The sequence below is a fragment of the Pelophylax lessonae genome (genome assembly GCF_965119305.1).
Source record: "Pelophylax lessonae genome assembly, chromosome: 3".
Taxonomy (NCBI): domain Eukaryota; kingdom Metazoa; phylum Chordata; class Amphibia; order Anura; family Ranidae; genus Pelophylax; species Pelophylax lessonae.
The window spans coordinates 36,436,672-36,462,138 of NC_138770.1; the positions used below are offsets into that span (position 1 = coordinate 36,436,672).

At 43.8% G+C, this 25,467-nt stretch overlaps 2 protein-coding genes across 2 annotated transcripts in view; one reads left to right on the forward strand and one right to left on the reverse strand.

Annotated features, from left to right (window-relative positions):
* Positions 1 to 17,044, forward strand: part of LOC309549980 (uncharacterized protein) — a 94,754-nt gene extending 77,710 nt beyond the window's left edge. The window contains exons 2-7 of the mRNA XM_082250456.1: positions 13,309 to 13,437; positions 13,565 to 13,699; positions 13,786 to 13,909; positions 14,026 to 14,123; positions 14,210 to 14,266; positions 15,816 to 17,044. Coding sequence (XP_082106582.1) covers positions 13,342 to 13,437; positions 13,565 to 13,699; positions 13,786 to 13,909; positions 14,026 to 14,123; positions 14,210 to 14,266; positions 15,816 to 16,721 — 1,416 coding nt within the window. The 5' untranslated portion in view covers positions 13,309 to 13,341 and the 3' untranslated portion in view covers positions 16,722 to 17,044. The remainder of the gene's footprint in view (positions 1 to 13,308; positions 13,438 to 13,564; positions 13,700 to 13,785; positions 13,910 to 14,025; positions 14,124 to 14,209; positions 14,267 to 15,815) is intronic.
* The window catches only part of LOC309550702 (uncharacterized protein), a 975,511-nt gene that overhangs the window by 905,176 nt on the left and 44,868 nt on the right, over positions 1 to 25,467 (reverse strand). The window lies entirely within an intron of this gene.

Consider the following 25,467-nt stretch of genomic DNA (forward strand, 5'->3'; position numbering starts at 1 on the left):
CCTGTCGTTCGAGCAGCTTCGACATAAGCTTACCTGGATTATGCTCAATGAACGTATGTCGGCTATGCTGAATGATAAAATGAAACTGTTTGATAAAGTGTGGGAGCCATGGCTTCGCTATCTTACTGGTAGCAATTAGCGGAGGCTGGTTCGCCGGGGTTTCGGGGACGTGGGGTGCGGGGCGGGGTCCTTCTCTTTCTACTACTTCTTCTCTTTCTTCTCTCCTGCTATTCTTCTTACTCCTATCTCTTTGACTTCATTGATGTGTACCAAAAGCCCAATTAAATATTCCCAATTACGATGCCTAAGTGCGCTTAAATTAGCTGTCCTGGAGCTGGGACACGCCAATGGGCCGAATGGGTGGCTGATTTTGAGGTTTCTTTTTTATTACTTCCAACATTTCTAGCCCCTATTGCTCGTTGTAATTTGTTGCTTGTATTCACCAATGCTTGTTCTTGATTGATGTTATCCTGTTTCATGTTAAACTGTTTAATGACTTCTCACTCTTCCCAGGCGACAGTGCATAGTGGCTGCTTATGCTGCTTCTGTATATTTTCTACTTTTTTATTTCGTAGTTGCGGTGGGACAATTGGGATTGATATGCCTATGTCAACTGTGTTATTTTCTGTACCTTTGATGTTCTTTTTCACAAAACCTTCAATAAAAATCATTGAAACCAAGATTCCTTTACTCTTCCTCATTCTTCTATTTCTCCCCCCCCCCCCCCCACACACACAATCCTATTTTTTGTTAGTGATCCACCAACACCAACTTGGTCCCTTATATGGACTATGGATGCATTATTAACCACTTCAATAACGGGCACTTTTACCCCCTTCCTGCCCAGGCCAATGTTTGGCTTTCAGCACTGTCACATTTGAATGACAATTATTCAGTCATACAACACTGTATCCAAATTACATTTTTATCATTTGTTTTAGACAGATAGAGCTTTCTTTTGGTGGTATTTAATCACCAATGAGTTTTTATAAAATGCTATATAGGTGAAAATATTAAAAAAAAAAAAAAAAAAAAAAAACATGTTTTTCTTAGTTTCTGTTATGAAATTTTGCAAACAAATAATCTTTCTTCATAAATTTAGGCCAAAATGTATTCTGCAACATTCCTTTGGTGAAAATAACCCAAATCTGTATATTTAGTTAAAATGTAGTCTGTGTGAAAGTTATAGAGTCTACAAACTATGGTATATACACACTACAGTATATTTAACCACTTAAGGACTGAGCCCATTTTTGACACATTTTGTTCACAAGTTAAAATCAGTATTTTTTGCTAGAAAAACACTTAGAACCCCCAAACATTTTATATATATATATATATATATATATATATATATATATATATATATTTTAGCAAAGACTCTGGAGAAAAAAAATGGTCATTGCAATATTTTTTGTCACGCGGTATTTGCGCTTCGGTCTTTCAAATGTAATTTTTTGGAAAAATTACATTTTACTGCATTAAAAAACGGTCAATAAAAATCTCCATAGGCGACGCTTTAAAAATTTTTAACGGTTACCAGTTTAGAGTTAGAGAGTAGGTCTTTTTTTTATTATTATTTCTCTCACTCTAGCGATCGTGGTGATACCTCACATGTGTGGTTTGAACAGCAATTTAATTTGCGGGAGCGGCTTCCATATACGTTTTTTTCGTGAACGAGCTCACGGCGACGGGGGCAGCTAAAACATTTTTTTTCCTATTTATTTTTTTTTTATTTTACCAGAGGTTTTTTTTTTTTAAATCTGATCACTTTTATTGCTGCCACAAGCAATGTAAACATCCCTTGTGACAGCAATATGCAGTGACATGTACTCTTTATGGAGGTATCGGGGGTCTAACAGACCCCAAACCCCTCCACTGCACTTCCATGTATTCAAAACGCCGAAAAAGGCATTTTTGAATACTGTCACTTTTTAAATTTGGCGCCTTTGGTAACCGAGTAATCCGGACGTGACGTCACAGATGCCGCCTCTGGGTTACGTCATCGGAGACCCGATCAAAGCCACATCCGGTGGGATGGGAGACCTGGGCAGAGCCTCGGAAGGCGGCGGGAGGAGGTCCCCTCCAGCTCGCTGGGGTAACGATCGAGCGGTGTCCGAGCCGCATCTGTTGTTACCGCCAGAAAGCGGACCTCCGGCTCTAAAAACCGGTACTGGGATGGTGCCTCTAGCTAGAGGCATCACCCCGGTACAACCACTTAAAATCAGCCGACATAGGGATACGTTGATATGCGTTAAGTGGTTAAAAACGGATCAAACCTGATGTCATGACGATCAATCTCATTTCTTGAGGCCTGAAAATGCCCAGGACAGTATAAATACCCCCCAAATTACCCCTTTTTGGAAAGTAGAAAGTCCAAGGTATTTAGTAGAAGGCATACTGAGTTTATTTTTTACAGTTTTGTTTACATACTGTCACCAGAGTCATCATATGACTGGTGAGGTGGTGGTAAGGGATACTGACTGGTGGCAGAATGTAAAAAAAAAACATTAATGCATTAATAATAATAATCATAATAAAAAATGATACAAATAATAATTTATTTAAAAAAAAAAATATTTTCCATTCTTTTTACACAGTGACAAGTGCAGTGTAAACATGTTGACCTTGTACTACTCTAGAGAAGATCAGGATTTTGTTTTTCATTTCTTTTTTCCATAAAGTTTGTTGAAAATGTAACATGGATAAACAGAGTCCACAATAAGTACAATCAACTTGTACAATAGGGATGGCATAAGCTTAAGTCGTAACAAAATAAACACGTTTATCAGAGATCATAACAAATTAACATAAAAAACAAACAATTCTGAGGTGGTTAGATGTGAAAAACGTATCCGTAATTTTGGTGAATTATCACATGAACATAAGCTTGCTATAATCTCCTTGGTCGATAGTGAAAGTGACATGTGTTAATATAGGATTTGTGAACAGCTGAGTAGAAACTTCCATGTGACCTACACATAGAAGGAGGGGGTTGGAGCGTATCATAATCAACGATGTTGTAATATGGGGGGTAGGTAGTGAGTGAGGTGGTAGGTGAGGAGGGGAAAAGGGAGGGGAGATGGCAGAAAAAGATAAGAGAGACAGTACAAATAGGTGTTTGGGAGCTTTTCTTTCCCTGCTCTCCTCAATGTATGGATTACGACGCAAAATATGAAGTAGATTAAAATGCATCTACTATATTTTGTTCAATATTGTCAATATAAAAGGGCTTGTCCATCTAACTGTAAGTTAAAGCGGAGTTCCGGGCACAGATGTAATTTTTTAATGAACATACCCCCGGGACAGTCAGGGCTAGCACATTCCAACAATGGCTAGCCTCTGATCTGTCCCGGTTCGCACTTACCTTTTAGAAGAAATACTTACTTATAAAATTTCTTCCACAGCGTTTCCATCTCTCTTGTGGGCAGCTGAAGCCGGCGCGGTCCTCTTCTGCGTCTTCTTCCGCGTCTTCTTCTCCCAGAATGCGCCGCACCGGCCCCTTTCGTCACTTCCGGCAGGGGAATGCGGTGTCGCCCGGAAGAGACGAGCGGGGCCGGTGCCGTCGCATTGATTCCTGGGAGCGATGATGTTTAGTTCCCAGGAATCATCGCAGCGCAGGAAGTGACGGGGTGAGCCGCGGCTCCGCGGGAGGAAGTACCCTGAGATGAGTATTTACGATCGTCAATTACAAGGTGAGTTTTAAAAAAAAAAATCTAACTATCCAATTCCTTTTCAGGTTAGGCTGAACTAGCGGACGGGCACAAAAAAAAAATATTGTTTTTGTGCCCGGAACTCCGCTTTAAGCAAGTAGTCTCTGCGGTTAGATTCTTGGGTAAAGCATCAAACATTGATACAAGGGATGTATAAATGAGGAAAAAAGGATTCAAGGCGGGTTGCCCATCGCGGTCTGGTATTCAACCTTAGACTGATAGTGGAACCATGTAGCCCAAGTGGAAACAAATTTGGTATAGGTATCCTTGGCTACTGCAATCAGTTGTTCCATTTCGGCAATTTTGTTTATTCGTTTGATCCAGGCTTGGAGAGAGGGGATTTTTGTTGTGCCCCAATGTACTGGTATACACATTTTAGCAGCGTTTGTTAATGTTACAGCGAGGGATTTGGCATGAGAGCATGTGGGGGGGAAAAATAATGAAGGAGGTATTGGGCGGGTTGATATTCCAAATTAAGGGTTATAATTTGTCTTATTTGGTTATGTATAGTGGACCAAAAGGGTTGTATATGTGGACACTCCCAGAAGATGTGCAAGAGAGTGCCAGTAGCCTGTTTACATCTCCAACATTTATCAGATATGTCAGCATTGAATCTGTGTAAGAGTTCAGGAGTTCTATACCACCGGGATAATATTTTGTAAGCATTCTCCTGAATTAATACATTTTGTGAGCTTTTGTGCATGCAATAATGGATGTGGTCCCATTGTTCCGTCAATATGTGCAAGTTCAATTATTTTGACCACTTTTTTAGTGCTTTTTTGGAGTCAGGCTCAAAATTATCCCAGAGTATATTATAGATTGTGGATATCACATGTCTTTGAGGAGTGGAGAGTGAACAAAGTCGGTCGAAAGGAGTAAGCAAGCTGTGCAAGGTAGCTTCACGAGAAAGTGCGGTAACAAAATGTTGGATTTGCATATGACCACCAGTTCAGTCTTATATGTTTCCATTTGGCCTGGATTTGCGTAATTGTCATTAATTTGCCAGAGTGTACATTTTTTTTTAATTTTTTTATGAGTCGTTTTATAAGCAATTATTTTTATGAATGACACATGGTGTACCACTGTGATAGTTACAGCTATCACATGGTACACATGTGATAGGCAAAAGGAAACTAAATGTACACCACTCCAAAGCTGTCTGCAAATCCAGGATCTCCCAATCCTACTTGCGGCAACAAAACTGGGTGCCTGCTAGGGTCCGCAACCTGGAAAGTCCATGCAACAAGAGAACAGAGATGCGGCACATCCAGAAATGAAGAAAAGTCGTAGTTTATTGTAGAATCACAGGCTTAAAACATGACACACGAAGGATCCACAATTTTCAGCAGATGCATTTCACACAAAGTGCTTAATCATTGCTCAAATGTGATAGGCCCTGTCTGTTCTTGGATAATGTCTACACAGTGTTTACTGATTGGCTTTATCACCCCAACGAGCTCTCTCCAGTTCATAGATGTAATCATTATGTTTGGATGATCTCACCAGTCCAGAGCCTTTCCTTTCATCCTACATGTTCCCTTCTGAGGATTCTTCTATCCTTCCAAACAAATGTATGAAATCATCCATGAGTCCTCCTTCTATGTGATCTAGAAGATCTGGAATCACAATGCCTTCATGGATAAAGTGGATGACCCAGTTTATATATTATTTATTGCTTTACAGCTTTTTTCCTTCCAGGATTAATTATTTATTTATATAACCATTCAAGGAAGTGTTCTTAATTTGAGATATCTCCACCACCATTTTTATGTGACCATTACATCCTTGCAATGTATATTTACCATCTTCACTATGAGTGGATATTTATATATTTTTATGCTTTTGGATGTATATTTGCATTTTCTTCACTAAAATGATCAGTTTTTTTTTTGGGGGGGGGGTATCTGTTTTATTAGCTATACATTCTTTGTTAACTTGTGTTCTGTGTCTTAAAGACTTTTCTATATGTACTAAAAATATCTTTGTTAAACAATTGGTTGCATAAGAACTGTATCTGTTTTTTCTTACTTTTTTTTGTGTTATATTTGAACTTCTGTGGTAGCCCTGTAAGATATTTTAAAGGAAGGGTTACTATGACATATTTCTCGGGGCTGCAGTTCCTCTGAACTCTACAAGATGGTGATCTCACTCATATCCAGACAGGAAGTTTCTATGGAATACAGACAGGAAGTGATGTCAGATACAGACAGGAAGTGATCTGGAACAAAGACAGGAAGTTCCATGCGGCAGGAAATAGAAGTCATTGCTGGAAGTGGCAGCAGAGGAGGTAATAAAATCTTATTTTCTATTTACGCCCAGTAACCCCCCGTCATGTCCGTCCTCTTCCTCCATAGTCACTGTGACGTCTTTTATCTCCAGCTGATGATGATACACACATATAAAGCGTGGAAATGTAGAATAACCCCGTATATTACAATGAGGGAATTTATGGTCTGTACCACGAGGGGAGTTATCGATGTCAGTAAATGCCGGTTCCGGACATTGTATGTGGGGGGAATGAAATGATAATTAAAGGTCGGGATTAAGGAAGATTTCTGCAAGATTGTACACGGGAATGATCAGTGCCCCCTCCAGAGACACTATGACCAGTCTCGCAATAGGAGTCTGAAAGAGAATGGATTTTGGGGGGATGAGATGGTGAACCCGGATTGGGGGACAATTTTATCCAAAAGAGATCCAGGTGGGAACAGGGCCAGACTGGCCTACCAGGATACTGGGAAATTTCCCGGTAGGCTGGCAAGTCCCCCTGCCCTGGGGTTGCTAATACCTGCGGCCGGCCCGATATGAGCACTGCGCATGCACCGCCACCGCTCGGGAAAGCCCATACACTTTCAGCTATTCCTGGCAGACGGCGCATGAGCGGTGACGTGTTGGCGCTGGGTGGCGCCATTTTTAAATATAAGGCACTTCATTAAAAGGTAAGCGAGATTCCTCCACAGCCCCTTCTTCTCCTCAGGAGATGCAGTGCTGCAGGCATGGTACAGGAGATTCTCCTGTACCATGCCTGCAGCCCTGTAACTCCTGCACTATGCCCGCAGCCCTGCATCTCCTGTACCATACCCACAGCCCTGCATCTCCTGTACCATGTCTACAGCCCTGCATCTCCTGTACCATGTTCCCAGCCCCTGCACCATGCCCACAACCCCTGCATCTCCTGCACCATGCCGGCAACCCTGCATCTCCTGTACTATGCCCACAGCCCTGCATCTTCTGTACCATGTCTGCAGCCCCTGCATCTCCTGCACCATGCCCGCAGCCCCTGCATCTCCTGCACCATGCCCACAGCCCCTGCATCTCCAGCACCATGCCCGCAGCCATTGCATCTCCTGCAGCATTCCCGCAACCCCTGCATCTCCTGTACCATGCCCGCAACCCCTGCATCTCCTGTACCATGTCCGCAGCCCCTGCACTATGCCCGCAACCCCTGCATCATGCCCAGAGCCCCTGCATCTCCTGCACCATTTACGCAGCCCCTGCATCTCCTGCACCATGCCCGCAGCCCCTGCATCTCCTGCACCATTTACGCAGCCCCTGCATCTCCTGCACCATGTCCGCAGTCCCTGCATGTCCTGTATCATGCCCGCAGCCCCTGCATGTCCTGTACTATGCCTGCAGCCCATCCCCACAGCCCCTGCATGTCCTGTACCATGCCTGCAGCCACTGACCTGTCCTCCTGTACCATGTCCACAGCCCCTGCATCTCCTGCACCATGCCTGCAGCCCCTGCGTCTCCTGCACCATACCTGACTCAATCATTAGAAGGACAGAGAAGGCAATCTGTCACAAAGACCGTGGGCGCCGAACAGTCTGTTGTTTACCGGGCGCTCGGGTTCGGCACATCGCGGATCGGGTGGACAGATTACTGGGTGGGGCTGGGAAAGACCCAACTGTCATGATACACGTGGGTACCAATGACATAGGCAGAGGAAGATGGAGAGTCCTAAACGATTTCAGGGACTTAGGCGCTAAGTTAAGGAGTAGGACCTCCAAGGTAGTATTTTCAGAAATGCTACCTGTACCTCGAGCCACACCAGAGAGGCAGCGGGAGATTAGGGAAGTTAACAAGTGGCTGAGGAGCTGGTGTAGTAAGGAGGGTTTCGGGTTACTGGAGAACTGGGCTGACTTCTCAGTCGGCCACCGGCTCTTTGGTAGGGACGGATTGCACCTAAATGGGGAGGGTGCAGCCGTACTGGGTGAGAAGATGGCCATAAAGTTAGAGGGGCTTTTAAACTAGGTGATGGGGGGGAGGGTACAGATGTAGAATTAGCCAGTGGAAAGCAAGATTCAGAGGGCAGAAATGGGGGCATTAGCGGTAGGGTGTTCGGAGCTCCTAAACCCCCAGGGTGGGTATGGGTAAAAATCAAGAGAGCAGCCTAAAAACATTAAATGAGGATATATGTAACCGGTCAAAGTTACGAGGCTTGTATACCAATGCCAGAAGTATGGCTAACAAGATGGGAGAGCTGGAGCTACTGATGTTTGAGGAGGAATTAGATTTTGTAGGGATAACAGAGACTTGGTTTGACAGCTCTCATGACTGGATGGCGACCATTCAGGGGTATTCCCTTTATCGCAGAGATAGAGAAGGTAAAGAAGGGGGAGGGGTATGTCTGTATATTAAGAACAGTGTACAGGTAAATATGAGAGGGATGATATTAATAATGGAGCTATGGACGAGGCAGAATCCCTATGGGTAGAACTTCAAAGGGAAGGCACTGTGGGGAAGGTAATATTGGGTGTATGCTATAGGCCCCCCAACCAGAGGGAGGAGGGGGAGGCGGACCTCCTTTTACAGATAGGATTGGCAGCAAGGATGGGAAATGTCATTTTAATGGGGGACTTTATTTATCCAGATATAGACTGGGCAGAAGGAACTGCGCATTCAGCCAAGGCTTGGCAGTTCCTAAATATTTTGCAGGACAATTTCATGGGTCAGATGGTGAATGCACCGACAAGAAACAACGCAGTACTAGACCTACTGATTACCAACAATACAGACCTGCTCACGGATATAGAAATACGGGGCAACTTAGGAAACAGTGACCATAGGACAATAAGTTTCAGTATTAATTACAGTAATAGGAAGCACAAGGGTAATATAAGGACACTGAATTTCAAAAGAGCCAATTTCCCAAAACTACGCTCGCTGCTAGAAAATATCAAATGGGTTAGAACCCTGGGAACAAAGAACACGGAGGAAAAATGGGAGTGCTTCAAGAGCATACTTAACAAGGGGATTGGCCAGTGCATTCCAAAGGGAAATAAATTTAAAAGAGCAAAACCAAACCCTGGGTGGCTAAACTCCAACATAAAAATGCATATTAGTGCTAATGAAAAGGCCTTCAAAAAATACAAGACTGAGGGGTCATTGGCAGCATTTAAGCATTACAAAGAGTGTAATAAGAAATGTAAAGATGAAATCAGGGTGGCTAAAATAGAACACAAGAAACATATAGCGGAGGAGAGTAAAAAGAACCCCAAGAAATTCTTTAAGTATATAAACAGTAAGAAAGCGAGGCCAGAACACATTGGCCCCATAAAAGATGACAAAGGAGATATGGCCACTGAGGACAGAGAAAAGGCGGAAGTGTTAAATTATTTCTTCTCTTCAGTCTTCACAAAAGAATTGGGGGGCTACACTAACCCAGCTTGTAAGGCCAAACTAAACAACACACCTCAGGAAATACCGCCATGGCTAAAAGAAGATAGACTAAAGGCCCGTACACACGTACCGATCGTCGGCATACAAACGTCGGTGGACGAAGGATCTGCCGATTGTACGCGTGTTAGTATGGTGCCTCCGACAGATGTCTGCGCACAATCCGCGGACAAAAGTCTTTCTTGCAAACATGAAAATATTTGTATGCCGACACCAGAACGGACGATTGTTCGCCTGTCAGTACACAATTCGGCCGACAGACCGCAGATTTGCAAGACTGGGCATGCTCAGAAAATAGAAAACACAGGGAAAGTTAACCATTACATGACATCACTTCTGCAGTCGGCGGACAAAATTCTTGTGCTGTCCTTGTGCTGTCTTTGCACTTTTCAGCAGACACCGACATCCCGGGGAGAAAAGAGGAACATTTGTAAGCCGACCATCGGTACGTGTGTACGGGGCTTTAGAACTAAACTAGAGAAATTTAACATAAATAAATCACCGGGACTGGATGGCTTGCACCTAAGGGTTCTTAAAGAGCTCAGCCAGGTGATTGCCAGACCATTATTCTTGATCTTTAAGGATAGTTTACAGACAGGTATGGTGCCAGCTGATTGGAAAAAAGCCAACGTGGTACCAATATTTAAAAAGGGGCCGAGATATATCCCGGGTAACTAGGCCGGTCAGCCTAACATCAGTAGTCTGCAAGATTTTTGAGGGGATGTTAAGGGACCACATACAAGACTTTAGTAATGAAAACGGTATTATTAGTAGTAATCAGCATGGATTCATGAAAAATCGTTCTTGCCAAACCAATCTATTAACCTTCTATGATGAAGTGAGCTGCCACCTAGATAAAGGTAAGCCTGTGGATGTGGTGTATCTGGACTTTGCAAAGGCCTTTGACACCGTTCCCCACAAACGCTTACTGTTCAAACTAAGGAAGGTAGGTATGGACCATAAGGTGAGTACCTGGATAGAGAACTGGCTCCAGGGGAGGTTGCAAAGGGTGGTGATTAATGGGGAGTACTCAGATTGGGCGGGTGTGGAAAGCGGGGTCCCCCCAGGGTTCTGTCCTGGGGGGCCAATCCTGTTTAATTTATTCATAAATGATCTAGAGGAGGGGATATTGAGTAAAATCTCAGTATTTGCGGATGATACTAAACTAAGCATGCCAATATCTTCTGGGCAGGATATGGAAACCTTACAAGTGGACCTGAACAAAATAATGGGGTGGGCAACTACATGGCAGATGAGGTTTAATGTTGAAAAATGTAAAGTAATGCACTTGGGTGCCAGAAACCAGAAAGCAAGCTACTCATTAGAGGGGGAACCCCTGGGTGAGTCTAGGATGGAAAAGGACCTGGGGTACTGGTAGACAACAGGCTTGGCAGTGGCATGCAATGCCAAGCCGCTGCAAGCAAAGCCAACAGAATACTGGGATGCATAAAAAAGGGGATTCACTCCAGAAATAAAGAGATTATTCTCCCACTCTACAAGACTCTGGTCCGGCCACATCTGGAGTATGCTGTCCAGTTCTGGGCACCGGTCCTCAGGAAGGATGTGCTGGAACTGGAGAAAGTCCAGAGAAGGGCAACAAAAATAATTAGGGGAATGGAGGACATCAGCTATGAGGAAAGACTACAAGCACTGAACCTATTCTCTCTGGAGAGGAGACGATTGAGGGGGGATATGATATTAATGTACAAATACTGTACTGGCAACCCTAGCATATGGAAAAACCTATTCAGAGAAAGGAAATACAATAAGCCATGTGGCCACTCACTAAAACTAGAGGAAAGGTGGTTTAACCTTAAAATACGCAGGGGGATCTTCACTGTAAGAGCAGTAAGGATGTGGAATTCTCTTCCGCAAACAGTCGTATCATCAGGGAGCATCGATAGTTTCAAAAAACTATTAGATGGGCACCTTAAAGACCACAACATACAGGGGTATACAGTGTACGGTCAACAGTAAACACACACACATCATAGGTTGAACTGGATGGACTGATGTCTTTTTTCAACCTCACTAACTATGTAACTATGTAACCTGCAGCCCCTGTATCTCCTGTACCATGTCCGCAGCCTCTGACATCTCCTGTTCTATGCCCACACAGCCTATGACCACCTCCAGTACCATATCCGCACTTTTACCACTTTTAACCGGAATTTGCTCTTATATATATAATACACTCTTCAAATGTGCTTTAAAATGCATGGTTTTCCCTTTTATGAAAAAGAAAATAATGGCGTTATGCTGTTAAAATGCTGGTATTATAATGCTATGGGGCTGGTATGAAATTATTTCCAGGGCTTAATTTTAGTCCCAGTTCCGCCCTGGGTGGGAATCAAAATGCATTTTTTTTGCAGCTGAATACAATTTGTTTTTGATTCATCTGTTTTATGCATCGTTATAGTATTTTATATCATTTTACCAGTTATTGATGATTATAAATAAAGTTTTGTATGAATTTAGTGATATATGATGATATAGAAGATGTAATTCTGAGTTATAAATGGTTAAGGAATCTGGGCGGGGGTAGAAGCGCTTTTTTGGACCTCTTCACCTGCCAATAGCCCTCCTCGACAAAGTTTGGCGCTTTTCAATCCAAACACATTAGATGTCACCAGGTTAGGAGAGCGCCCTCTCTGTTTACATCTAAGCGGTATCCGGCCCGCATTCCACAGGAATATCTCTGACCGGAACCCTGTCGGTGGATTAGCTCTTCAGCTCCTTATGTCGGTATTCCCCATTTACTGCTATAGAGGTTTCTATTGCTTCACAGGCACCACAAACTCTGTGGGACTACATGGCCCAGCACACCTAATTATCTACTAAACAAACAGCACTGACAATAAATAGACAAGACAATGACCATCCCGACCATACATGGCCTACAAAGGGCAATTATTACACTACACAGGCAGCCACTGGGCAATCATTACAATATGCAGCCAACACAATGATGGAGTGCAGGGGTCAGGAGTATGGAGCATAGAGCCCATTACATTTCTGGTCAGTAGACAAAAAAAACATCCCCCAGCCTGCCATGAAGAATATATTCCATCATTGGTGTCAGAGGGAGGAAAATACTGAGGGCTCTGAGGGAAGTAGAGGAGCTGAGGGGTCTCTGAGGAGGAAGTGGGACTAAAGGACTCTGGGACCTCTGAGGGTGACTGCATCTGAAGGATTATGGGACCCCTGAGGAGGAAGTGTAGCTGAAGGACGCCTTTACCTCACCATCTCAATGGTCAAGAAATACTGTAATTTGCAGGACACAAAATAGAACAAAGACCAAGAGAACAACGCCCCCCCTCCCCCGCCCCCGCCGCCGTTGTCATCCTCTTATCCACATCGGGCTGCCATTGGAGGGAAGAGGACAGCTCTCTACCCCACCAGCAGAATCCTCCTATTATCCAATCAAATCCCTTCTCCTACTTCAGAGAGTGACATCAATCATGTCAGTCTGCAGACTGCCAGAGATTGGAGCCTTACAGCCAGAGTTCTGGCAATTATCCTGATTAGCTGGCAACTCTGGCCAAGAGTCAGCAAGATCCCCTTCCTGGAGATCATCATGACTCTACATTGACCTTGCACCAGTGCCCCAGAGCAAGCAAGTCAAAGGAAGGATCATATTTATCATTCCTTGTCGTCTGCAGCTCAAATACTATTTAAAACCAGTTCAGAAAGCAAACAAACCCAACAGAGAAAGGGGAATTTCTGATCCAGCAGGCCAAGAGGGTCCCAGGATCTCAAAATTGTATAAAACACTAAACAATCCAAACTAAATTTGTTCCCATGGGAGCAGTAGTCCCTAATTTTACAGCAACCCTCCTGGTACCCCCCTGACATCCACATCCTATTATTGTGTGACAAATACCATACAAATAATTCTTACTTTAATCTACCAAAGTTATCTGTCTACAAGGAGACCTGTATAGATCAAATGACGGCACCAATGAGGATGGAGGAGGACCGAAGTCACATAACTGAGAAGATACTAAACCTCACCCTGGAGATCATCTACCTGCTGACCAGAGAGGTGAGGAGGATTCTGGGAGGTCACATGACATCACTCTTGTCTCTATTAATAAAACACAGACCTGACCGGAGAGGTTAGGAGGATTCTGAGATTCTAACATGGCATTCTTATTGGTTCTTCAATACAGAGATTTCCTCTTCTAAAGTCAGGTGATCATATGACCATCACAGTTCCTTTATGTGACTCCCTAAAACCTGAGGCACACAACATGCAGAAGATTCTAGAGGTGACCAAGAAGATGATGGAGCTGCTGACAGGAGAGGTGAGCGGTGCTGGGAATTCTGGGACATTATCCAGTAACAGACAAGGGATGTGTCTGGATGGTGACTGTATCATTGTGTGTGTCAGGTTCCTATAAGGTGTCAGGATGTCACTGTCTATTTCTCCATGGAGGAGTGGGAGTATTTAGAAGGACACAAGGATCTCTACAAGGACGTCATGATGGACAATCAGCCGCCCCTCACATCACCGGGTAAGAGGAGACTTTATTGTAAAGGAGAGAGCAGTACTGAGGGTCCACCTAGATCCCCCATCATCTGATAAACACATAGAAACAATGTATTCAGTCAGTGTGTGTGTTTCCTAAAGATGGATCCAGTAATGGGAACCCACCAGAGAGATGTCCCCATCCTCTGTATTCCTGGGATTCCACACAGGAAGGTCACACCATCCCTCACCATCATCAGGTAGATGAGGAACAACCACTGATAGTATCATTAGGATCTGTACATTATCTGCATTGTTACAAATAATGTCATTTTTATATATTCAGAGAGGAAACCTGAGAGATTCTAAAGTTGAAGGGAAAGCAGAAGAAGAAGAGGGGTATGTGAGAGATGATCAGCAGTCTATGGAGGAGGGTGGAATAACGGGGACATTTATAGAGGAGGACACTCCTAGAGAGATTATCACAGGTAGATCATTAACACTAAATACATTCCTCCACCCATACTGCTCACTAATCGGTCCAGAGAAAGGGCAAGGACTGGGTGATATCAGCCAGTAATCCCCTGGTCAATTTCCCGAGCTGTGTTCCCCGTCCTGTATTCCTGTATTTCTCTCGGACAATCTTCCTTCTCTGTGCTGCAAGCACAATTTATGTATCTTGATTGGATTTTTGGAGATTCTGGGGTTCAGCTGGCAGCAAAATCTTTATTTTCACCATAGACGTTACTAGACCTTGGCACCTGGGGCATGTACCTTAAGTCTTCTGCTCCATGCCTGAGTCTAGCGAAATCTCTGACAGAACAATTCTCCCAGGGTTACTTGCACTGTTATTTGCTGGCTGTGCCAGGTGGAGGGATATGTCTGTATAGTCTCAGATTGCAGTCTTAGGAGATGGGAGGCAGCGGTGTGGGACCTCTGTAACTTGTCTCCACCAAATATTTAAGCTCCCACTGATTACTGAATACCAATGTTATGAGTCCTGACCCTTACACTATATAATTTATATTGTACATTACATACTCCTGACCCCTGCACTATATACTCTATGTTGTACATTACATCATTCTAATACTATATAGTACTATCTGCTGTATCATATAAAATATGATGTACATTACTTAGTCCTGACTTCTGCTCTCTACCCACTGCTATATATACACATAATATGTATTGCATTTTTTTGCACCCATTGTCTACCAACTGGACATTTTATATCTGATGATTTGATTGGATCAAAGACTTTTACATGGTGATAATAATGTGATAACATCCTCAAACTTTGGAACCTTAAATAGAAAGTGATAATGAGGGAGGAGTCAATAACCCAATGATGGTGGTCTTCAGAATCAGTCTAGTCTTCATCTTGGTTGTTATCTTCCCATCCTCACTCTCTGACCTCTGGTGGGGCTCAGCCCCGCTGTTATTCATAACTAAATCATGGACTAAATAAGGAAGTGCAGTACTTCTTGTGTTGGGAAGATGGCAATGAGTGATAGAGGGGGTGGGGACACTCGTCCTATAATCCCATCATCACTGTCACTCCTATAAAAGATAGTTCTTGTTGTTTCCTCACTCTCTGACTAAGGTCCATGAATAAAGAAATGAACTGGTAGGAGATTCAGAGGACCCATTTACTAGTTACTTTGAAGGTGGAATTGTAAGATCCTCAGAGACAAAGCTGCCTGATGTGGGCAGAGTCCTGGTTTAGTGGAACCAATCTGCTCATGTCTAGTAATAATCATTTTTTTTCTATTTTAGTACATGGACGGGAGATGAGGAAAACCTCAGAGGATTGTCTCACTTTGTCTCCAGACTGTAAAATAGAAGATGAGGACATCACACAGTATAGTCCAGGAGAAAACCCGGCTACCTCAAGTGTCCATGTGGCAACACAGAGTGTAGATGGACCATCGTGTTCCTCTTATCCTGAGGAACCTCAGACTGTGAGGGATGCTGTCGCCCTTCCAACAGATACAAGATTTTCCTGTCCTGAGTGTGGGAAGTGTTTTCAGTCTAAATTCTATCTTAATAGGCATAAACGATCCCACACGGGAGAGAAGCCGTATTCCTGTTCTGAGTGCAGGAGATGTTTTTCAGAGAAGTCCAATCTTTACAAACATATGAGGTCTCACACGGGGGAGAAGCCATATTCCTGTCCTGAGTGCAGAAAATGTTTTTCAAGGAAATCCAGTATTTCCATACATCAGAGATTGCACATGGGTGAAAAACCGTATTGCTGTCCTGAATGTGGGAAATGTTTTTCAGACAAGTCCACTCTTTACACACATCAGAGGTCTCACACGGGGGAGAAGCCATATTCCTGTCCTGAGTGCGGGAAATGTTTTTCGCAGAAGTCCAATCTTAACAGACATCAGAGATTTCACACAGGGGAGAAGCCACTTTCCTGTTCTGAGTGCGGGAAATGTTTTTCACAGAAGTTCCACCTTTACACACATCTGAGATCTCACACAGGGGAGAAGCCGTATTCCTGTTCTGAATGTGGAAAATGTTTTTCACGAAAGTCATATCTTTACATGCATCAGAGATATCACACGGGGGAGAAGCCACTTTCCTGTACTGAATGTGGGAAATGTTTTTTACAGAAATTCGAACTTTACAGACATCAGAGATCTCACACGGGGGAAAAGCCACTTTCCTGTCCTGAGTGTGGGAAATGTTTTTCGCAGAAGTCCAGTCTTTACAGACATCAGAGATCTCACACAGGGGAGAAGCCGTATTCATGTCCTGAGTGTGGGAAACGGTTTTCACAGAAGTCCAGTCTTTATAGACATCAGAGATCTCACACAGGGGAGAAGCCACTTTCCTGTCCTGAATGAGAGAATTGTTCCTCACGGAAGTCCTGTCTTCCTGTACATCAGGGATTCCACACAACCCTCGAGGTGTATGAGTTCCTTGAGTGTGGGAAATGTCTTCTATATGAATGTTGCTGGACATCACAGCTCTCATGTGGGGAAGAAGCACACCCTGATATACACCTCAGATATACTTCATGGCTGATCTTCATCATGGAAGAAGCACTTCATAAGGAGATCAGAGATCACCAAAGACATGGATGAAGTATTGTACTGTGTTGGCCATTGATAGCAGGAGAAAAATAAAAATTGAGTCATTACCTTTCATTGGATAAATACATTTTGTGGTGTGAGGTATTGCAACCATTTAAAAGGTCACATTTTTTTTTAATTTGACAAATATTACTAACATTAACCTTCCTAGCGGTATTCCCGAGCGTGACTCGGGGTTAGATTTTAGAGCCAAAAGCGGTAACCCCGAGCCACACTCTGGGTACCGCTAGGAAGATCGCTGGATCCTGGTAGAGGTTTTACTTACCTTTTCTCCGGGATCCAGAAAAGTATGCGGGCGGTATGCGGCGGCGGAGCTTCATCCCGATCGTCTGTCAGCCCCAGCTTCCGTCTCCTGCGACGTGACGTCCGCAGGGGGGTGGAACCGGCGGCAAATTAAAAATGTATAACACACAAACACACTGATACACTGTAATCCTATTGGATTACATTCCCTAAATAAAATAAATTGACCTTTGATTGCCCCCCAGTGCTTTCTCCATTGCACTTCCTGCATTATTCCTATACACTGTATCTGGATCATTGCAGAGCGACCATGGCCTCAAACAAGCGCGCCGCAACATCAAAAGCGGTGTATGACCTGCTGGGTGAGAGTGACAGCGATCCTGAATTGCATGCAGAGTGGAGTGACTGCGATTCATGGGGAAGCTCGTCATCCGACGCGGAAAGTGAGTTCAGTGATGATGCTGTGACTGTGCCGAGCGATGTGCGTACTTGGCGCGTGATCGACTGTGGTACGGAGCACGTAGCGCCCCCAAGGTTCCCGTTTACCGGAGAACCTGGTCTCAAAGTCGATGTTGAAGAGGATAACCCCTTGGCGTATCTGCAACTTTTTTTGACCGATGAGGTTATCAAAAAAATTGTTGTGGAGACCAATCGGTACCAGGAGCAACAAGCCGCAGCACATCGGCGGTTTTCAAGGAGCAGGATGTGGGAACCTGTGACCAGTGCAGATATCTGGAAATTCCTGGGCCTAATTATTCTGCAGGGAGTGGTGGGGAAACCCCTGCAGAAGTGGTATTGGACCACAAACAAATTATTGGCCACTCCTTTTTTTGGCACCGTTATGTCGGAGTACAAATTTTCCCTTATTATGAGGTATTTGCACTTTACCAATAATGAGGATTTTGATGAGACTTCTCATCTGGCTCCGAAGCTCAAAAAGATCTGGGACATTTACCAATTAATTTTGAAAAATTTCCAGGAGTCCTATGTCCCAGAAAGAGACATTTGCATAGACGAAAGTCTGATGGCATATAAAGGGATACAATATATTGCATCCAAGCGAGCACGCTTTGGAATCAAATCATTTATGCTGTGTGAATCCAGCTCTGGATATATTTGGAACTCGGTCCTATACACCGGGAGAGGAACCAAGTTCAACCAAAGGTTCAGCAGCTATGGAATGGCAACTGCTTCTGTTCGGACACTGATTGAGCCTCTGCTGGATCAGGGGTACTGTGTCACCACAGACAATTTTTATACGTCCCCAGAACTGTTTGAGTTCCTCCTACAACATAAGACAGATGCGTATGGGACCGTCAGAGCAAACCGGCGTGACATGCCCCCCAGCTTTGCCAACAAAAAGCTGAAGCCCGGAGAATTAGTTGCCTGGCAGAAAGGAAAAATGTTGGCACTTAGATGGCATGACAAAAAAGATGTCTGCCTGATGAGTACCATCCATAACACCGCCACTGTCATGGTACATACAAAAGGGGGAAAAGATGTTCTGAAACCGCAACTGGTCCTGGATTATAACAACACCATGGGAGGTGTGGACAGAGCTGACCAGGCCATGACTTTCTATCCAGCAATGCGGAAACAGCAGAAAAAATATTATAAAAAAATATTCAGGCACCTCCTGGAGCAGTGTTTGTGGAATGCCTTCATTCTCCTAAAAAAGAAAAGTGACAGGCCTGTGATCCATGCGGAAAATTGTGTGGGAAAATTGCTGAGCTCATTTTTCTCAGGCACCAGACCCCAACAATAAGTAGATCCGGACGCCGTGCTGCTGGTGTTGTGAACCCTGAACGACTGACCGGTCGTCATTTTATGGACCATATTCCGCCGACGGAGAAGAAGACTGCACCCACAAGGATGTGTGTGGTGTGCTGTTCCAAGCACGACGACACCGGACGGAAAATAAGATAGGAAATGCGGTACTACTGTCTAGACTGTGATGTTGGACTTTGCGCTGTACCCTGTTTCAAAATTTTCCACACCCGGGACGTTTATTGAAGCAGTATGAAGAGTAATATTGCATCCTTTTTGGGAAAAAAAAAATATATTGCATCCTTGTTTGACAAAAAAAAAATGTCAGTGTTTTTGATTACATGATTTACTATAATTTATTGAATAAAAAGTGTTATTTTTTGGAAAAAAAAGTGTTATTATTATATTATTATTTTATAGTTATTTATTATATTATAATTTAGGATTCTGTGTTTCAAACTTTATCATACTCGGGATGTTATAAAGAAGAACACACGGTAAAAAGAAATCATATGTAAATAGTTGGTTTGGGCTGCTCATTCTCAAGAACTGCAAGCAAAATAATGGTACCGCTTTCAGCACCTAAAATCCGAAAGAATCATACCGACAAGGAGGTTAATCAAGCCATTGTGAACACATATATATTCAGTGCTCAACTCCCCTAAAATATTATTCACACAAATAACCCCCAGCAGCTGGATCCACATATCCCCCCAGACAAGTAAAATAAAACAGAAATATATTCCCAGCTCTATGATCCTCCAATGATAAATTATCTAATGTTCTCCTTCAGCTGTTATATACAGTGGGTACGGAAAGTATTCAGACCCCCTTAAATTTTTCACTCTTTGTTATATTGCAGCCATTTGCTAAAATCATTTAAGTTCATTCTTCTTCCTCATGAATGTACACATAGCACCCCATACTGACAGAAAAACACAGAATTGTTGACATTGTTGCAGATTTATTAAAAAAGAAAAACTGAAATATCACATGGTCCTAAGTATTCAGACCCTTTGCTGTGACACTCATATATTTAACTCAGGTGCTTTCCATTTCTTCTGATCATCCTTGAGATGGTTCTACACCTTCATTTGAGTCCAGCTGTGTTTGATTATACTGATTGGACTTGATTAGGAAAGCCACACACCTGTCTATATAAGACCTTCCAGATCACAATGCATGTCAGAGCAAATGAGAATCATGAGGTCAAAGGAACTGCCTGAAGAGCTCAGAGACAGAATTGTGGCAAGGCACAGATCTGGCCAAGGTTACAAAAAGATTTCTGCTGCACTTAAGGTTCCTAAGAGCACAGTGGCCTCCATAATCCTCAAATGGAAGACGTTTGGGACGACCAGAACCCTTCCTAGAGCTGGCCGTCTGGCCAAACTGAGCTATCGGGGGAGAAGAGCCTTGGTGAGAGAGGTAAAGAAGAACCCAAAGATCACTGTGACTGAGCTCCAGAGATGCAGTCAGGAGATGGGAGAAAGTTGTAGAAAGTCAACCATCACTGCAGCCCTCCACCAGTCGGGGCTTTATGGCAGAGTGGCCCGAAGGAAGCCTCTCCTCAGTGTAAGACACATGAAAGCCCGCATGGAGTTTGCTCAAAAACACCTGAAGGACTCCAAGATGGTGAGAAATAAGATTCTCTGGTCTGATGAGACCAAAATAGAACTTTTTGGCCTTAATTCTAAGCGGTATGTGTGGAGAAAACCAGGCACTGCTCATCACCTGTCCAATACAGTCCCAACAGTGAAGCATGGTGGTGGCAGCATCATGCTGTGGGGGTGTTTTTCAGCTGCAGGGACAGGACGACTGGTTGCAATCGAGGGAAAGATGAATGCGGCCAAGTACAGGGATATCCTGGACAAAAACCTTCTCCAGAGTGCTCTGGACCTCAGACTGGGCCGAAGGTTTACCTTCCAACAAGACAATGACCCTAAGCCCACAGCTAAAATAACGAAGGAGTGGCTTCACAACAACTTCGTGACTGTTCTTGAATGGCCCAGCCAAAGCCCTGACTTAAACCCAATTGAGCATCTCTGGAGAGACCTAAAAATGGCTGTCCACCAACATTTACCATCCAACCTGACAGAACTGGAGAGGATCTGCAAGGAGGAATGGCAGAGGATCCCCAAATCCAGGTGTGAAAGACTTGTTGCATCTTTCCCAAAAAGACTCCTGGCTGTATTAGATCAAAAGGGGGCTTCTACTAAATACTGAGCAAAGGGTCTGAATACTTAGGACCATGTGATATTTCAGTTTTTCTTTTTTAATAAATCGGCAACAATGTCAACAATTCTGTGTTTTTCTGTCAGCATGGGGTGCTATGTGTACATTCATGAGGAAGAAGAATGAACTTAAATGATTTTAGCAAATGGCTGCAATATAACAAAGAGTGAAAAATTTAAGGGGGTCTGAATACTTTCCGTACCCACTGTATCCACCAACAAATTGTCTAAAAATCTCTTCCAATCACTCAACACCATAAAATATACTTAAAAACTGGACAGTCACCAAATGATCAGACCCCTATGAATAAATGACACCAGGTGTATCCCTCCTCCATCCAAATATGTAGGTCAGATATTCCTGTCCTTTATTTCTTCCTAGAAGGATTTAAAAAAAAAACAAAACTAGAACCAAAATCCATAGGGTAGTATTTTAATCAATATAAATGGAGAGTATAGAAATATGCTTACATAATTGGTCAATGTGAAGCGCCTCCCCCGAAGGAGCCACTTAGTAATTTTGGGTTCTCGGTCCTGTGCCCCAAATCCAAGATCAGCCTTCAGCCCTCTGGCACCCCTGTTTAGATTGAGAAACCTTTGTAACCCCAGGTACATACTCTTATAGAAATACCCCACATCTGGATGCAGGTTACTATAGAAAAGGCACACATACCCCAGAATAGTAAAAACCAAGTTGCTGTAGTGAAATCACCTAAACGAGGACGGTTTGAAATAACATAGTTTCACTCCGGTAAATGAACCTATAAATCCGGAAGTCACAATAAACTATACAGGAAGAGATTGAACCCAGGTAAAGGATAATCAGTTCTTTGAATTAAGCTAGGGTCAATCAACAAATGAAATTAGGTAATGAGAATAAACTTCAAATGCATTATAATGTATATTGGCCTACACTAGCTTTGAGTGAAAACTAAGGAAAGGGCCCCAAGGTATGGTCCTTTTCCAAAGTAAACAGGTAGGGGGTGGGGGGGACTTATGGGGAAGTAAGAGTTAGGGGCAGTCTTTGGTCCTGGCTCCTCAGCTGGATAAGTCATTGGAGCGCCTATGTGACTAACGATATAAGCCCTTGTAACTCAGTCTCCGAGGATAGCAGGAGATAGTGACAGTCACAGGAAATGGCCGCAGAGGCTTCTCACCAATTCCAGCAATATATTGACATTGGTTCCAGGGACCAGATGTTCTCTCACTCTCGGTCGCCTGCGACAACTCCAACAACTGCCACTGTGGGGCTGTGTCTTTACCCACAGATCTGTGCTCTGGCTCGCAGGTCACAGCACAGTGCTCTAGTCTCTCTATTTAGGATGGCACCCTTTCTCTGCAATGCTGGGCAGAAGCATTCCCTTCTTTCCTCCCTGGTAGCCCCATGGTCTCTCCTCCTGGCTCATTCTGGCCTTCCTCCTCTTGGCATGCTGGGAGTGGAAGTTTTCACCCCAGGCTTTCAAAGGGACCCAAAAATACTGAAAAACAACGAGAAACAAACGAAGGGCGCACCGACCTAGTGCAATTCCATCATAAACAATTATTAAAGGATAAAAAGTGACACACATAATACTCACAAACGCATGATGTGCATACGCATATCAAAGTAAAGACAAATGTGGCTCTGAGAGAGCGGGTTCTCCCATGAAATGCATCAGCCAAACCAGCATGGACGCCATCTGGTCTCCTTGCATCATTTGCGCCTTCCAATGGTCCTGGAGGAGATTTGTCTTCCTTTTGTTTTGATATACATATATACATCATGCTTTTGTAAGTATTATGTGTAAGTATTATGTGTGTCACCTTGTATCCTTTGATAAATGTTTACAATGGAATTGCACTAGGTTGGTGCTCCCTTCTTTTGTTTTTTGTTGTCTTTCAGTTTATTTGGATACCCATGGTCCTGAGAGGGCAGCTAGGCTTGGATAATAAGGACTAGACACATTTTCGCATCAGCAGATGCTGTGGTATATGAAACTGCCGTTGGTTTAGAAGGAGATCTTCTGGAGGACCTTGCGGAAAAAGCAACTCACGATTCAATGCAAAGGAGCAAAAGACTCCGGAATAGTGATGGGCCGAAAACCCCCTGTTCGAGGTGTTCTGGTGTGAACCGAACAGGGGGAAATGTTCTAGCGAACATTCAAACCCTATTAACCAGTTCTGGACCGGAACGATTTGTCCCCTTAATGACCAGGCCATTTTTTTGCGATTCGGCACTGCGCTACTTTAACGGAAAATTGTGAGGTCGTGCGACACTGAAATAAAATTGATGTCCTTTTTCTCACAAATAGAGCTTTTTTTTGGTGTTATTTAAACACCTCTACGATTTTTATTTTTTGCGCTATAAACAAAAAAAGAGCAACAATGCTGAAAAAAAATAATATTTTTCACATTCTGCTATATAACCTTCTCCCCGTGGAGACTTAGCCCCTAGCCATCATTGGCTAAAAGCACCCTTTAAAGGCAAATCTGGGCTCTGAAAGGACATTGTGCTGGGATTGGCCTGAAGCATACAGGTCAGGTGCATGCTTTGGCCAATCACAAGCATTTAATGCACTGCAATTGCACAGTGCATTATGGGGTGCTCATTGGCGGGCGACTAGAACGTTCAGCCAATCCCTACTCAGGAATATGTACAGAGCAATGCTCCAGACCAAGGTAAAACAGAGCATGCTTCCATCAAGCCTATCTCCAGGACAATTCCACAGTTTTCTGACTTGACATACCAGCAGCCCGTCCCCAGATATGCCTGAACTGCACCCCGCTCTTCACACAAACTCCCAGTGCCAAAAGGTACCAGACAAATCATGCCCCATTTATAAAAACCAAACTGGCTGACAAAGTGTCGTAGATTTAGAAGCAAGCAAATTGATGAATGTAAAGCTTACCGAAAAGAAAATGCTATCTGCTTCAGATGTTGTACATCCACCAAACACATTGCTAAAGACTGCAAGATCAATATAAGATGCAGAGAGTGCATACCTCAGCACTGCATTCAGGTCCAACTCCTTGGGCAACAGAGACTCCAGTAACCGGAGTGGGAAGAGAACGGTGAGAAGGAAAATGAACCAACCCCATCAACTGTTGTATTCCAGTGTATGGAGGTATGTGCAGAAGGGACGAGGCCCAGGTCGTGTTCCAAGATTTGTTAAGTGACTGTATATCCCTCTAACTAACCCGACTGTTCTGTGAAAATGTATGCAGTGTTAGAAGATCAAAGTGATCACTCATTAGCCAAGTCAGAGTTATTTTATGTGTTCAACGGCTTTCCTAGCCAACACAGCAGCACCTCGCTCTCTTCTAACACCGCAGCAGGCCTTTCAAGAGAGCCCCTTGCCAACACCACAAGAGCTCCTCTAGCACAAGCTCTGGATCATCTACCCCATCTACTAAGAGCCCTGTAAAGTCTAAACCCAGAATAACAGCGCTGACACCATCCACACCACAGGAAACTCCAGTGGAGGTAAGAGACAACTGGGAACACATGGAGGACTTAGAATCTCACCCTGATCACTACCTCCTTGCGCCAGGCCCATGCCGATATTGAGGACTAGGGAGATGAGAAGTGAAGTGAAGTGAAGACACTGCTTGGCTCAAAGCAAAGAGCAGATTTGGAGGACAAATCTCATAGGAACAACTTAAAAACCCAAGGGATCCCTGAATCTATCCTTCCAGATCAACTGCCAGCATATATTTGGGAGATGTTCCATTCCCCAACACACCTGCTACTGAATTACTGGTTGACAGAATTTACCATATCCCAAAGCCTTCTCATTTGAATGACAATATCCCCAGTGATGTGATCCTTTGAGTGCACTTTTTCTACATAAAGGAACAAGTTCTTGAACTTTTCAGATGTTCAGACTCTGTGCCTCTACAATATGTGACCTTGAAGGTGTTCCCAGATCTCTCCCGCTATACCATGCAGCTCAGGAAAAATATGCTTACAGTAACCAAAGTACTGCACAATCACAGGATCTTAAGTGTCGACACTCAATAGTCTCTTAGGGATCGACCGATTATCGGCAACATCGATATATCGGGGGCCGATATGCACTTTCCCCAATATATCGGAACCAGCCCCGGTGGGTACTGATTTTGGCCACCCACCCACAGCTGCCCGGTGCCAGCCAGCCACACAGTCCCACACACCCAAAGGTCTGTGTACCAGTCAGCCAGCCACAGGCCCTGCCTGACTGTATCAGCTAGCCAGCCACAGGCCCTGGGCCTGTACCAGCCACCCACCACACAGGGTG